At 54.3% G+C, this 14,364-nt stretch overlaps 1 protein-coding gene across 6 annotated transcripts in view; it reads left to right on the top strand.

The window, feature by feature from the left end:
* OGFOD3 (2-oxoglutarate and iron dependent oxygenase domain containing 3) overlaps positions 1–14,364 on the top strand; it is a 28,868-nt gene that overhangs the window by 2,036 nt on the left and 12,468 nt on the right. For all 6 annotated transcript variants that reach the window (XR_675565.5, XM_511762.8, XM_009433570.4 and 3 more), the window contains exons 2-7: positions 1,159–1,388; positions 5,183–5,258; positions 7,297–7,339; positions 10,223–10,287; positions 11,328–11,384; positions 12,611–12,764. Coding sequence is in view for 5 of the 6 variants with exons in the window: in XM_511762.8 (XP_511762.3) it covers positions 1,159–1,388; positions 5,183–5,258; positions 7,297–7,339; positions 10,223–10,287; positions 11,328–11,384; positions 12,611–12,764 (625 nt within the window). In the remaining variant the exon portion in view is untranslated. The remainder of the gene's footprint in view (positions 1–1,158; positions 1,389–5,182; positions 5,259–7,296; positions 7,340–10,222; positions 10,288–11,327; positions 11,385–12,610; positions 12,765–14,364) is intronic.

Genomic DNA, 14,364 nt, shown 5'->3' with positions numbered 1-14,364 from the left:
GGCTGGGGCAGGAGAATTGCTTGAGCCCAGGAGGCAGAGGTTGCAGTGAGCCAAGCTCGTGCCATTGCACTCCAGCCTGGGCAACAAGAGTGAAACGCTGTCTCAAAAATAAATAAATAAATAAAAATAAAAAAATAAAAGAAATATTGTCCTAATATGCCTTAAATGAGTCTCTATTCAAGTTTTGGAAATACATGTGTCCAAAGCCCCTCTCTTATCATTGTTGGGACAGGCCCAATACCTGCTCCTTGGAACAGACGAGAAGCTTATTTTACAGGAGGGGAGGGAGTGCGGCCCTGATGGAATAACCTGAGCTGTAGGGGGCTCACCTCCGCCCCACCCTGGAAACAACCTTCCTCCAGTGGTCCCCGTCCTTAGTGTTCATCCCTGTGTGGAGGCCCCCATCACTACCAGCCTGTCCTAGAGCAGCTGCACCACAGGGCACCCCATCCTGTCCCATTTTGCTAAGTAAACCCTTTTAAACATCCTTATTTTGTTGTGAAACATCTCACATTAAAGTGGTGTGTGTTTGTTTGTTTGTTTGTTTATTTATTGAGATGGAGTTTTGCTCTCGTTGCCCAGGCTGGAGTGCAATGGCACAATCTTGGGTCACTGCAACCTCCACCTCCCGGGTTCAAATGATTCTCCTGCCTCAGCCTCTTGAATAGCAGGGACTACAGGCATGTGCCACCACACCCGGTTAATTTTTTTTTTTTTGTATTTAGTAGAGACAGGGTTTCACCATGTTGGTCAGGCTGGTCTCGATACCCTGACCTCAGGTGATCTGCCTGCCTTGGCCTCCCCAAGTGCTGGGATTACAGGCATAAGCCACTGCGCCGGGTCTGAAGTGGCTTTTATAAGGAGCATGTCTGGCTTTTTTTTTTTCTTCTGCTTAAAACTCATGAGTCTCTATTGCAATATTTCTCAAACTCCCAGGCTCAGAAGGCAGTTAGTGTGTATTGGAGATCCCTGAAGGGAAAGGGAGGGAAGAGTCCGTGTTTCCTGAGTGGACAGCGCTGGCCCCAGGCAGGAAGCCCTCGTTTCAGGGGTGAGGTGTGAGTGAAGGCCGGGTCATGGTGCATGCACTTTGATGATCGGGGAGCGTTTTCTCTGGCCTCACTCCGTGTTTGGGTGACGTGGCCTGTTTTCTCTTCTCAGCACCAAGAAGGACCGAGCCCCGCGGGAGGTGCAGAGGCTGTGGCAGAGGCCGTGGCTAAGGACCGCGGGCCTGGGGGCCGGCCTTGTGCTCACCGCACTCCTGCTCTGGAGCAGCTTGGGGGCCGACGACGGGGTCGCAGAGGTCCTGGCCCGCCGTGGCGAGGTCGTGGCAGGGAGATTCATCGAGGTGCCCTGCTCTGAGGACTACGACAGTCACCGCAGGTTCGAAGGTAGTTCAGGAAAGCAACACTTTAAAATGAGACTCAGTGTGGTTAAAGGACATTGGCTGCGACGAAGGGGTGGGAATTGGGTTGGATGTGGTATGCTTGGGGGTAGCAGACAACCTCTCCCCTCCTGCAGGCTGGCTAGTCCACATCTGACTGGGAGTGCAGGTGTTTCGGGCCCTGCCCATCACTGCCCGGCCACGGTTGGCGTTTTAGTAAGCTGTGCGGTCTAGCGGAGGAGATGGTTTGCCTTGGAAAGATAGGGATGAGAAAGTCAAAACCAGAAAGATTTTTTGACTGGAGAATGTGGTAGAGTCAGAGAATGTTGGGGAAAATGTAACAAGAAACGACCAGCAGCCCTTCTGCCGTCCTGTGCCCCAGCTCCCCTCCCCCGCTCCCGTTCTGCCTGGGCCTGAGAGATGCGGGAGGTGGTGGTTCCAGGGCAGCCCAGAGCCTGGAGCAGCGCTGCGGTTGGCCGGGCCGGGGTTCAGCACCTTGGAGAGCGCACGGCCTCGGAGCAGGTCTGACCGGGCCGGCCACCGCACACCCCCTGTAGGCCTCCTGTCGCTTCTGTTTTCTTGAACATTCCATGCCACCTGGATATATTCTTAGTTTTAAAAGTCCAGCATGCGCCCCTGGGTTTTTGAGGCAGAATTCAGGTTTTAAAAATTCAATTCAATGCTTTGCACTTGAACCAAGAAAAGATTGCCAAGTTCTTCCACAAAGGGGCGCCGTTGTGACGCACGTGAACGTGGTCCCAGCCGCGCCGCAGGGAGGGACGGGACCGCCTCGGAGTCAAGAAAATGAACGTGTTTCTGTTGTGTGTTGTTGTGGGTGCTCTCTCTTTCTTAGCAGAAGTTCTCTCTCTAACATCCCAGCTTTCCAAAACTCTTTTTTGAATGCTAGCATGGAGCAGCAATTTTTCATGTTATCATTAATAATTTATCGACATTAAAAATAGTTTCAATGGCCTGGAGCAGTGGCTTATCCTCAATCCCAGCACTTTGGGAGGCCCAGGCAGGAGGATCGCTTGAGGCCAAGAGTTCAAGACCAGACTGGGAAACACAGTGAGACCCCATCTCTACAAAATAAAAAATGGGCCAGGTGTGGTGGTGCACGCCTGTAACCCCAGCTCAGGAGGCAGAGGTGGAAGAATCACTTGAACCCAGGAGGTTGGGAGGTCGGGAGGTCAGGGCTGCAGTGAACCTAGAATGTGCCACCGCACTCCAGCCTGGGTGACAGAGCGAGATCCTGAGCCCCTGCCAAAAAAGAAAAAAGCTGGAATGAGGGAGGGAGGATGGAAGTCCATGTTTAATAGATTTGGGGTTTCACCTGTGGGAGGCGGAAAAGTTCTGGAGGTGGTGCTAGTGACGGCTGCACGATGCTATTGTGCCCGATGCCACCACACCGCACTTTTTAAAAAACTTGGCTAAAATGGTAAATTCTATGTTGTATATGTTTTACAATAAAACAAATGGTTTGATGTATTTTCTTTCTCTTTCTTTCTTCTTTTTTTTTTTTTTTTTGGACAGAGTGTCACTCACTGTGTTGCCCAGGCTGGAGTGCAGTGGCATGATCTCGGCTCACTGCAACCTCCGCCAGGCCTCTTGGGTTGAAGTGATTCTCCTGCCTCAGCCTCCTGAGTAGCTGGGACTACAGGCACCTGCCACCATGTCTGGCTAATTTTTGTAATTTTAGTAGAGACGGTGTTTTGCCTGTGTTGCCCAGGCTGATCTCAAACTCCTGACCTCAGGTGATCCACCTGCCTTGGCCTCCTAAGGCCCTGGGGTTACAGGCATGAGCCACTGCGCCTGGCCTCTAATTTTTATTATTATTGTTTTTTAACTCATGAATTACTTGGAAATTTAAAAGATTTGGAAATGCGTGGGATTTTTGGTCCCTTTTCACAATGTTGTGGGTATTTCTCCTGACCCACGCTCGTGTGCACAAATTCTCATCACCAGCTTCTGTCTCCTTCACCCACCGGCTATGGAAAGGGGCGTCAGAACCTCCACTGAGCATGGACCCAGCAGCGTCTGTGCTTTGGTTGCCACGTGTGTCATGGGGCGATGCTGTCTGCTGTCTGCTGCCCCTTCCCCTTCCTGCCGAGTCGCTCCTGTGCCGCGGGGGACCCTCTCTTCCCTCTAGTGATTCTCTTTGCTAGTACAGAGGCTGCGCCACGGGCCTATGTGGCTCTCATTGCATTTGCTGTTTGCTTTCCGCTTTCCTGTGTCCTCGTGTTTTGTGGGGTAAACCTTATAAAAAAGCATAAAATGACTTTTTGTTTTTGAAATACAACACCTATGTCCATTAGATCATTTAACCACATGTAACTACAGCCCCCCTTCCCTGATATTCAGCCAAGTGGAGCTCTGTTTATCTCCTGGCACAAGGCCCAGAGAAAGGAACCAAGGTCATCTCGGTGCCTTGTGATCCCTGGGTCCAAGCCCCTGATGCTGGCGCTCAGCACTGAGTGCGAGGCTTTTATTCCCATGGTCCCGGGAGGGATGCTCCACGTCCAGGCTCAGGGCTGGCTTTTTAGGCAGGATGTAGGGAGAGGGAGGAAAAGCATATTGTGGAGTCCCGGTTTGCCCCGTGTCCTGGTGCTTGTGGGCTGCTGTCTGATCAGTCAGGCATGGCCTGACGCCTTTCCAGCGCATGAAGCCAGCTGCACTTCGTACCAAACCACAGGGGCGGGTCCCTGGGCCCCTCTCCGACACTCTGCTGTACCTTGTGCATCTGTGCGATGCTGCCTCGACCACCCTGCCCCTGCCCCGACCACCCTGCCCCAAACACCCTAACCCTGTCTGACCACCCTGCCCCTGCCCTGTCCACCCTTCCTCTGCCCCAATGACCCTGACTCCTGTCCACTCTGATCCTGTCCCAACGACACTGCCGCTGCCCCAAACCACCTTGCCCCTGCCCCGATAACCATGCCCCTGCCCCGATAACCATGCCCCTGCCCCGATAACCATGCCCCTGCCCCGACCATGTTGCTCCTGTCCCAACGACCCTGCCCCTGCCCTGACCACCCTGACCCCCATTTGAGCTGCTGCTTCCTCTTCCCTCTCAGCCTCCGCAGGTCACCAAGGTACGGGGAGAGACAGGGGGATGTGGGGAGCAGTTCGCTGTGCCCTGGGGAAGGACTGGGACTAGACCCACAAGCTCCACTCTGGTGGTCTCAGGAGGGTTTTCTGCTCCAGTGGTCCCAGGAGGGTCTTCCTCTCTGGTGGTCTCAGGAGGGTTTTCCTCTCTGGCGGTCTCAGGAGGGTTCTCTGCGCCAGTGGTCCCAGGAGGGTCTTCCTCTCTGGTGGTCTCAGGAGGGTTTTCTGCTCTGGTGGTCTCAGGAGGGTTCCCCCCTCTGGTGGTCTCAGGAGGGTTTTCCTCCCTGGTGGTCTCAGGAGGGTTTTTCTCTCTGGCGGTCTCAGGAGGGTTTTCTGCTCTGGTCTCAGAAGGGTTTTCTGATGGTGCCTGTGGGTGTCTGGACCTGCAGTCAGTGATGGTTCAGGAATGCTGTTGACGCCGTGTCTGGGGTTTCTGTGACTTTCCCAGGGTTTGGGGCAGCAACAGGTGCCTCTGGATTAAATCTCCAGTTGGAGCCACTGGAAGCCAAGGTGGCCCAGTGAGACGTGAACTCCAGATGCACCACACAAAGCGCATGCACCCTGGAGAGCTGTGGTTGTGTGTGTCTGAAATTCACATTTGACCGGGCGTATTAGCTGGCTCTGGCCCTGATTCCCTGGAAGGGCATGCGCTGGTGGCCTTGGAAACTGCGTCTCACCCTGGCTGTCCCTTCACAGGCTGCACTCCCCGAAAGTGCGGCAGAGGTGTCACCGATGTTGTCATCACCAGGGAGGAAGCGGAGCGGATTCGCAGGTAACCGCCTGTCCCTGAGCACGGTGGGATTTAAACAAACACACGTGGAGTGGGGCCAGGGCGGGAAGCAGAGCATTGTTAGTAATAAAGTGGTTTTAAGGATTTTATTGCCAGGCGTGGTGGCTCACGCCTGTAATCCCAGCACTTGGGGAGGCTGAGGCGGGTAGATTGCCTGAGTTCAGGAGTTCGAGACCAGCCTGGGCAACATGGTGAAACCCTGTCTCTACTAAAATACAATAAATTAGCTGGGTGTGGTGGCATGTGCCTGTAGTCCCAGCTACTCAGGAGGCTGAGGCAGGAGAATCGCTGGAACCCGGGAGGCAGAGGTTGCAGTGAGCCAAGACTGCACCACTGCACTCCATCCTGGGCGACAGAGCGAGATTCTATCTCCAAAAAAAAAAAAAGATTTTATTATAATTTTATAAGAATTTCCAGGCTGGGTGCGGTGGCTCATGCCTGTAATCCTAGCACTTGGGGAGGCCAAGGCGGGTGGATTGCCTGAGCTCAGGAGATTGACACCAGCCTGGGCAACATGGTGAAACCCCTGTCTCTACTAAAATATGAAAAATTAGCCGAGTGTGATGGCACACACCTGTAATCCCAGCTACTCAGGAGGCTGAGACAGGAGAATTGCTTGAACCTGAGAGGCAGGGATTGCAGTGAGCCGAGATTGAGCCATTGCATTCCAGCCTGGGTGACAGAGTGAGACTCCATCTCAAAAAAAAAAAAAAAAAAAAAAAGAATTATGTGCTTTCAAGGGCCAAGCTCAGATTTTCCGATTTCAGGAGAGGAGACCATGGCCCTCAGCGAAGCAGTAGCTGGGAGAGTACCCAGAGGCCCAGGTTCCTCTGCAGGGGTTGTGGCCGCCTCTGGGGGCTGCTGCTGAGTGCCCCATGCTCCCCACGGAGCCTCCGGGACACTGCTCAATGACCGCTCAGTGTCTGCTCTGAAACTGCCTCCAGGGAGCCCGTCAGCCCACCTGGCTATGACTTGTGGCAGCACAGGATGCCACTCAGAGGCTACTGGTGCTGGACTTTTCTTACTGAGATCTTAAAAGAAAGTTTTGATTTTCCAACCACTTGTTGAGACGATAAGCATGTGGAATGGTGTGCAGCCCTGGGCCACGTGCCCTGCCCTGAGATTCTCCCCAGGGAGCCTGCCCCCGAGGATGCTGCCTAGCTCCACGCAGGGTTACTGCTGCCTAGCTCCAGTGGGGTTACTGCTGTCTGACTGAGGCACCGGCGTGTCCCCACTTGGTGTCCACAGGCAGCTCCCAGCACCTGTGGCAGCTCAGGGTGGTCCTCTGTGGTCCAGCACAGCTGGCGTGTGGGTGTCTTTCTCCCACCATGGTCAGGGCCCCTATCTCCTGAGCTGGTGAATCTCAAAGCTTCCCCCACCTGCCTGGGGTTCCAGGAGAGATGGGGAGCAGTGGGCCCTCCCCTAGATGCTCCCCAGGCTCCTGAGCTTGGCCCAGGTGGCTTTCGATGTTGAAGATGAGAGATTAAGCCCAGCCCTCCCTTTCTCTCTCTCTCTCTCTCTCTTTTTCTTTCTTTCTTGACAGAGTCTTGCTTTGTTGTCCAGGCTGGAGTGCAGTGGCGCGATCTTGGCTCACTGCAACCTCTGCCTTCTGGGTTCAAGCGATTCTCCTGGCTCAGCCTCCAGAGTAGCTGGGATTACAGGCACCTGCCATCACAGCTGGCTAATTTTTGTATTTTTAGTTGAGACGAGGTTTCACCATGTTGGCCAGGCTGGTCTGGAACTCCTGACCTCGTGATCCACCCGCCTTGGCCTCCCAAGGTGCTGAAGCCCAGTCGTTTCTAAGCTGAGTCAAATATTGACAAGACAACGATGGCAGTATTGTCGCTTATGCACTGAACTTTGAAAGTTGAGTCCTTTGGTCTAAACATTTGTTTACATCATAAACATTAAACAGGCAGGACCCACTAACATTGCATTAATTTTGCTGATTGATGTTTGCCTAGATTATACATTATAGACTATTCTAGCAACTAAATTCTGAATTATTTTCTCCCTACAGCATAGCTGAAAAGGGGCTCTCCCTGGGAGGATCTGACGGAGGGGTGAGTTGAATGTAGTCCCTGCCCCCCTTTTTTTACCCGTTAACTTTGCTCTCACTTGGATGGGAAGGGGAAGGCACAGACATGCAGGGTTCCCTGCGTGCCCCCAAATGTGGGTGGGGCCTGCCGTGGTGTTTCTCAGCACCAGCCGCAGCAGCTGCGCCTGACTGAAACCCATGCGGCGTCCCCTCGTTGGGAAGAGTGTGTCCTTAGATGTGCGTGGCCATCTATTCATGGCATGTCACAGCCTGCCTGGCTCCAGTTCACACTGGGGGATAGAGGGGGTCGGAAGCAGGGAGCCGGCAAGGGAGCGGGGTGGGAGCCCAGCGAGGAGACGGCTGCGCGTGCTGGACACAGGAGAGCCCGTGGAGCTGCCGGGAAACAGCAGGGCCTCCGTGGGACAGACACGCTGCGACGCATCCTGCAACTTCCGAGCTGGACGCCTCCATGGACGCCCTGTGGGGCTGTCGTCCCATGTGAGGCTGCAGGGGGTCAGCTAGTGGCCTCGGATAATGTGTTCACCTGGAGCCCGTGGACATGATCTGATTTGGAAAAGGGACCTTTGCAGATGTAATTAACTTAAGGATCTCAAGATGACATCATCCCAGATTTAGGGTCCTAAATCCAATGGCAAGTGCCTATAGGAGACAGAGGCAGGAGGAGATTTGAGAGGGAGGAGGAAAAGGTCCTGTGATGATGGAGGCAGAGATGGGAGCAGTGCGGCCATGGAAGAGGCGGGCAGGACCTCCCCTGGAGCCCTGGGAGGGAGCAGGGCCCCTCCCACACCTCGATTTTAGACTCCTGGGCTCTAGAACTGTGAGAGAATAAACTTGTGTTGTTTTAAAGCCCCGGTTTGTGTTACCGCAGCCGCAGGGATCATGGAGCCACCGCTGGCCGTGGCCTCGCCCTCCTGATGGGCAGTGGCTGGGAGTCAGTCTGGTGCAGCTGGTGTTAGCTCCAATTCCCATGTGGTTTCCTCAGGGTTGTTTTCTTGCTCGGTGTGTGGAATTGTCTGAAGATCTGTTTCTCTCTGTTTATTTGGTGATCGCTTTGAATTATAATCACTGAATAGACTTGAGTCTTTCTGCATATTTGAAACTTCTAGAAAATTAATTTATAGACTCTTCGAGAATTTCAAAGTATTTCTGTGATGGTCTGTGTGACTTTTTTCTGCAAACTCTTTTCTCTTGAATTCTGAAAATTAAGTTCCTTTTTTTCTTCTTTTTTTGAGACAGAGTCTCGCTCTGTTGCCCAGGCTGGAGTGCAATGGGGCGATCTCCGCTCACTGCAACCTCCAACTCCTGGGTTCAAGCCATTCTTCTGCCTTAGCCTCCTGAGTAGCTGGGACTACAGGCATGTGCCATGATGCCCAGCTAATTTTTGCATTTTAAATAGAGACGAGGTTTCACCATGTTGGCCAGGCTGGTCTTGAACTCCAGAGCTCAGGTGACCCACCTGCCTTGACCCCCACAAAGTGCTGGGATTACAGGCGTGAACCACCGTGCCCGGCCTAAGTTCCTCCCTTTATTTCAGTTTGGTTTGGTTCAGTTCGGGGGCTATTTGTTAAAGATCTGTGAGTGAGTGGGTTTCTGTTTCACAGCTCCTCCACGTTCACATGGGAAGTTGTCCTGCATGGAGCTGGCTGGGCCGCTGCCGCTGCTTTGGGTTCAGTTACCGTTCAGCGGGCCCAAGCTAGGTTAGTGCCGCAGGGCCAGTGGCTGTGGCGATGAGGAAGGGGCAGCAGTGGGGCTCCTCTGGGGTCACAGGTGGGATGACTAACGTGGGCTGGAAGCCTCTTCCTCTGAGGACGTAGGGAAGGACTGAGAGGTGGGTGGTCGGGCAGGAAACACTTCAGCAGTGGCTTACAAAGTGATGACTCAGGCTTGGCGTGCCGCGCACTGTGGTGCCAGCCGCCCAGGAGGCCAAGGTGGGAGCACCGCTGTGAGGCGTTTACTCGAGAGAAGTCAACACTTGCCCACAGGGACACATGACTGACTGGCACGGAGCTGCACGGAGATGGCTCCAGACTAAAAATAGCCCACACGCGCCACCATCCTTTAGGTCACAGGGAACAAAAGTGTTTGGTCCAGGAAGATTTTTTTTTTTTTTGAGATGGAGTTTCGCTCTTGTAGCCCAGGCTGGGGTGCAGTGGCGCGATCTCGGCTCACTGCAACCTCCGCCTCCCAGATTCAAGTGATTCTCCTGCCTCAGCCTCCCAAGTAGCTGGGATTACAGCTACTTGGGAGGCTATCTCTGTAGGTGTCCCAGCTACAGCTGGGATTACAGCCCGCCACCATGCCCAGCTAATTTTGTATTTTTAGTAGATATGGGGTTTCACCATATTAGCCAGGCTGGTTTTGAACTCCTGGCCTCAAGCAATCCACCTGTCTCAGCCTCCCAAAGTGCTGGGATTGCAGGTGTGAGCCACCACGTCTGGCCGGTCTGGGAGGATTTTAAGAAAGTCCTGGGTTGAGGCTGGGTGCAGTGGCTAATGCCTGTAATCCCAGTACTTTGGGAGGCTGAGGTGGGAGGATCACTTGAGCCCCGGAGTTCGAGACCAGCCTAGGTAATATAGTGAGACCACATCTCTACAAAAAATAGAAAAATTAGCCGGGTGTGGTGGCAAGCACCTTTACTTGGGAGGCAGAGGGTGGGAGGATTGTTTGGCCTGGAGCCCGGAATATTGAGGCTGCAATGAGCTGAGTTTGTCCCACTGCACCCTAGCCTGGGCAACAGAGTAAGATCCTTTTTACAAAAAAAAAAAAAAAAAAAAAACCTGAGGTGTGTGCTGGCCAGACCTTGGAAACTCGCATTTACCATCCATGACTTTTAACAGCCATTGCCATTGCTGCGGCTGCACGCTTTACTCCAGAACGTCTTTTCCAGGCATCCATTCTGGACTTGCACTCAGGGGCCCTGTCTGTCGGGAAGCACTTTGTGAACCTGTACAGGTGAGTGCTGCAGCGTGACCTCAGTGCTGGCTCTGAAAGCCGAGTGAGCGGCTCCGTGCCTCTTAGCCATGGACATGTGGACATGTGGACATGTGAGGGGGGATCCGGCTCGGTGCAGCCTCAGGGCCTCAGTGGCTGTGATGTTGGCCGGGTCCTTCCTGGTTCTTTGGGACGCAAGAGCTGGGAGGTGTGGACTCTCCACAGCCTGTGGGCAGGGGGCTTGTTCATGAAGCTTTAGGGGAATCTGGTGTTTTTGTGGGCCCAGGGACAGAAGGGATGGGAGCAAGAGGCAGCAGAGGTGGGAGGCTCCCAGGAGCAGCTCCCAAGAATCCAACGGGGCCTTTGACGCTCCATGAGGGGCCAGGAGAGCAAAGAGACCCTCCCTGCGTGGATCCGTGTCAGCCTCATGCATTAGCCCTGGGTCCCGCTCCCGGCTGGCTCCTTGTTTTTATTATTATTATTATAATTTTGAGATGGAATCTTGCTCTGTCGCCTAGGCTGGAGTGCAGTGGCGCAATTTCGACTCATTTGACTCTGCCTCCTGGGTTCAAGCAATTTTCCCATCTCAGCCTCCTGAGTAGCTGGGATTACAGGCACACACCACCACGCCCAGCTAATTTTTGTATTTTTAGTAGAGATGGGGTTGTGCCATGTTGGCCAGGATGGTCTCGAATTCCTGACCTCAGGTGATCCACCTGCCTCGGCCTCCTGAGTAGCTGGGGTTACAGGCACGCACCACCACGCCCAGCTAAGTTTTGTATTTTTAGTAGAGATGGGGTTGTGCCATGTTGGCCAGGATGGTCTCGAATTCCTGACCTCAGGTGATCCACCTGCCTCGGCCTCCCAGAGTGCTGGGATTACAGGCATGAGCCACCGCGCCCGGCCCGGCTCCTTCTTTATAGCAGTTATCATTGTGGAAATGGAGTTGCTCTGAGTGTGTGAGTTGATTTTCGGGGACTTGAGGAATGGCTGAACTGAAAGGAGATGAACAACAGATTAATGAAGTGTTGTGACCGTTGTGAATACTCCTTTTCTCACAGATACTTCGGGGATAAAATGCAGAACATCTTCTCAGAGGAGGACTTCCGGTTATACCGGTAAGGAGGAGTGAGGCGGGTGGGGGTTCGCAGGCGGGGTGGCCTGGGGCTGAGGGGTGTGGCAGAGCTGGCCGGTCCGGGGAGGCCCCACGGAGAGGCCCAGGGGCCAGGGCCAGGCCCGCAGAAGTGAGTTCTCATGGAGCAAAGGCCGGGGCAGGCCCAGCGTGGCCAGGATGCTCCCGGGTCGGTGAAACAGATCTGGAATCCTGTGGCTGCATCCTGGTCAGAACCTCTTGTTTTCTGCTGTGTAAAATCAGCCCAGTTTTTAAAATTCTGCCAGATGAGGCTGGGTGCGGTGTCTCATGCCTGTAATCCCAGCACTTTGGGAGGCGAGGCGGGTGGATCACCTGAGGTCAGGAGTTCGAGACCAGCCTAGCCAACATGGTGAAACCCCATCTTTACTAAAAGTACAAAAATTAGTTGGGTGTGGTGGCGGGTGCCTGTAATCCCAGCTACCCAGGAGGCTGAGGCAGGAGAATTGCTTAAACCCCGGAGGTGGAGGTTGCAGTGAGCTGAGATTGCACCACTGCACTCCAGCCTGGGTGACAGAACAAGTCTCATCTCAAAAAAAAAAAAAAGAAAAAAAGAAAAAATTCTGCTGGAGGAGCCCAGGTTGAGATGAGGGCAAAGGAGCTAAGAGTCACGCAACCATCCCAGGACACACGAGTGCCCCCCTCGAGCCCCCCACATGGGCCCATGCCCACCCAGACATCCATTTCAGAGCTGCTCTGGCCTGGCACGTGGGGTCTTCTGAGTGAGAGTCCCTTTGTCCCCAGTACAGACACCCCATCCACACTTAGCAGGCTCGACACCCACTCCCCTCTCCCCACGTCCACGCACCCCGCACACTCACGTTGGGGGACAGCAGCCTCTTCGTTGCTGAATAGGAGGCTGGGCTCCAGGCCCTGCAAGTGAAGCCTGGAGGCTCTGGCATCTGGGGCCTGACTCCACACCAGCCTCCCCAGCGTTGGTCCTGCAGGCGCCCTTCTGCCTCCCCAGTCCTGCTGCTGTGGTCTTGCGCCTGCCTCTGGCTGCTCTGCGCGTGGGCTGTGGGCCGCGTCGTTCCCAGGCGGAGCCGGTATCTGTTCCCGGTGTGCTTGGGAGCCCCCGCCCCGCGGGTCCGGAGCCGTACGAAGGCTGGTTCCTTTCCTGCCGCCCACGGGTTGGGACCCACGAGCGTCCCCTCCTGCCTGGGGCTGCGCTGACAGCTATTGTGTCCTCTACAGGGAGGTGCGGCAGAAGGTCCAGCTCACCATTGCTGAGGCTTTCGGCATCAGCGCGTCCTCGCTGCATCTGACCAAGCCCACCTTCTTCTCCCGCATAAACAGCACGGAAGCGCGGACGGCGCACGACGAGTACTGGCATGCGCACGTGGACAAGGTGAGCGCGCCCGTGGGCAGGGTGAGCGTGCCCGTGGACAAGGTGAGCGTGCCCGTGGGCAGGGTGAGTGCGCACGTGGGCAGGGTGAGTGCGCACGTGGGCAGGGTGAGCGCGCATGTGGGCAGGGTGAGCGCGCATGTGGTCAAGGTGAGGCCTGTTCTCCCGTGGCCTGGGGCTACCTACCACAGGGCTGTCTTTTGCAGCATCCGCCTGCTGTGTGCATGGTGTTAGGATTGATTGGTTGAGACAGAGTCTCGCTCTGTCGCCCAGGCTGGAGTGCAGTGGCGCGATTCGGCTCACTGCAACCTCTGCCTCCCGGGTTCAGGCGATTCTCCTGCCTCAGCCTCCCGAGTAGCTGGGACTACAGGCACGCCCCACCAGGCCCCGCTAATTTTTGTATTTTTAGTAGAGACGAGGTTTCACCATGTTGGCCAGGATAGTCTCAAAATCCTGAGCTCAGGCAATCCTCCTTCCTCGGCCCCCCAAAGTGCTGGGATTACAGGTGTGAGCCACCATGCCCGGTGGGTGTAAGCATTTAGATGTCTTCCTCTCTGAGGTTTCAGGGCACACCCTCAATCTCACTGATGGAGTTGGAGAAATAAAATTTCTCATTTGATGGTGACAAGAAGAAGTGGAGAACCCGGCCCACACGGCCTGTGGTTACCCCATTGTTATTTATTAACAGACTGATGCTTAACCTCTTACGGCAGATGGTCTCTGCTCAGCCACTCATGCTCTCTGTGGCCCAGGTCTCTGTGTTGTCTCTGGGAGCCTTCTTTTACCACTTTCTATCTTTCTTTCTTTTATTTCTTTTGAGTTACAGCTTCACTCTGTCACCCAGGCTGGAGTGCAGGTGTGCAGTCATGGCTTACTGCAACTTTGACCTCCCAGGCTCAAGCCATCCTGCTGCCTCAGCCTGGGACTGAGACTATAGCTGGGACCACAGGTGCGTGGCCCGATGCCTGGCTCATTTTTCTATTTTTGTAGACACAGGGTCTCACTATGCTGCCCAGGCTGGCCTGACCTCCTGGGCTGAAGCAATCCTCCCGCCTCGGCCTCCCAAGGTGCTGGGATTACAGGCGAGAGCCATTACCCATCTCATTTCTTTTCTTTCTTTTTTTTTTTTTAAGATGGAGTTTCACTCTTGATGCCCAGGCTGGAGTGCAATGGTGCGATTTCGGCTCACTGCAACCTCCACCTCTTGGGTTCAAGTGATTCTCCTGTCTCAGCCTCCCAAGTAACTGGGATTACAGGCACATGCCACCACGCTCGGCTAATTTTTGTATTTTTAGTAGAGATGTGGTTTCATTGTATTGGTCAGGCTGCTCTTAAACTCCTGACCTCAGGTGATCTGCCCACCTTGGCCTCCCAAAGTGCTGGGATTACAAGCGTGAGCTACCATGCCCAGCCTTTTCTTTCTTTCTTTCTTTCTTTTTTTTTTTTTTGAGACAGTCTTCTTCTGTTGCCCAGGTTGGAGTGCAGTTGTGTGATCTTGGCTTACTACAACCTCTGCCTCCTGGGTTCAAGCGGTTCTCCTGCCTCAGCCTCCCAAGTAGCTGGGACTACAGGCATGCACCACCACGCCCAGCTAATTTTTGTA

Source organism: Pan troglodytes, chromosome 19 (genome assembly GCF_028858775.2).
Source record: "Pan troglodytes isolate AG18354 chromosome 19, NHGRI_mPanTro3-v2.0_pri, whole genome shotgun sequence".
In the NCBI taxonomy this organism is placed as follows: domain Eukaryota; kingdom Metazoa; phylum Chordata; class Mammalia; order Primates; family Hominidae; genus Pan; species Pan troglodytes.
This window is presented reverse-complemented; position numbering and strand designations above follow the sequence as displayed.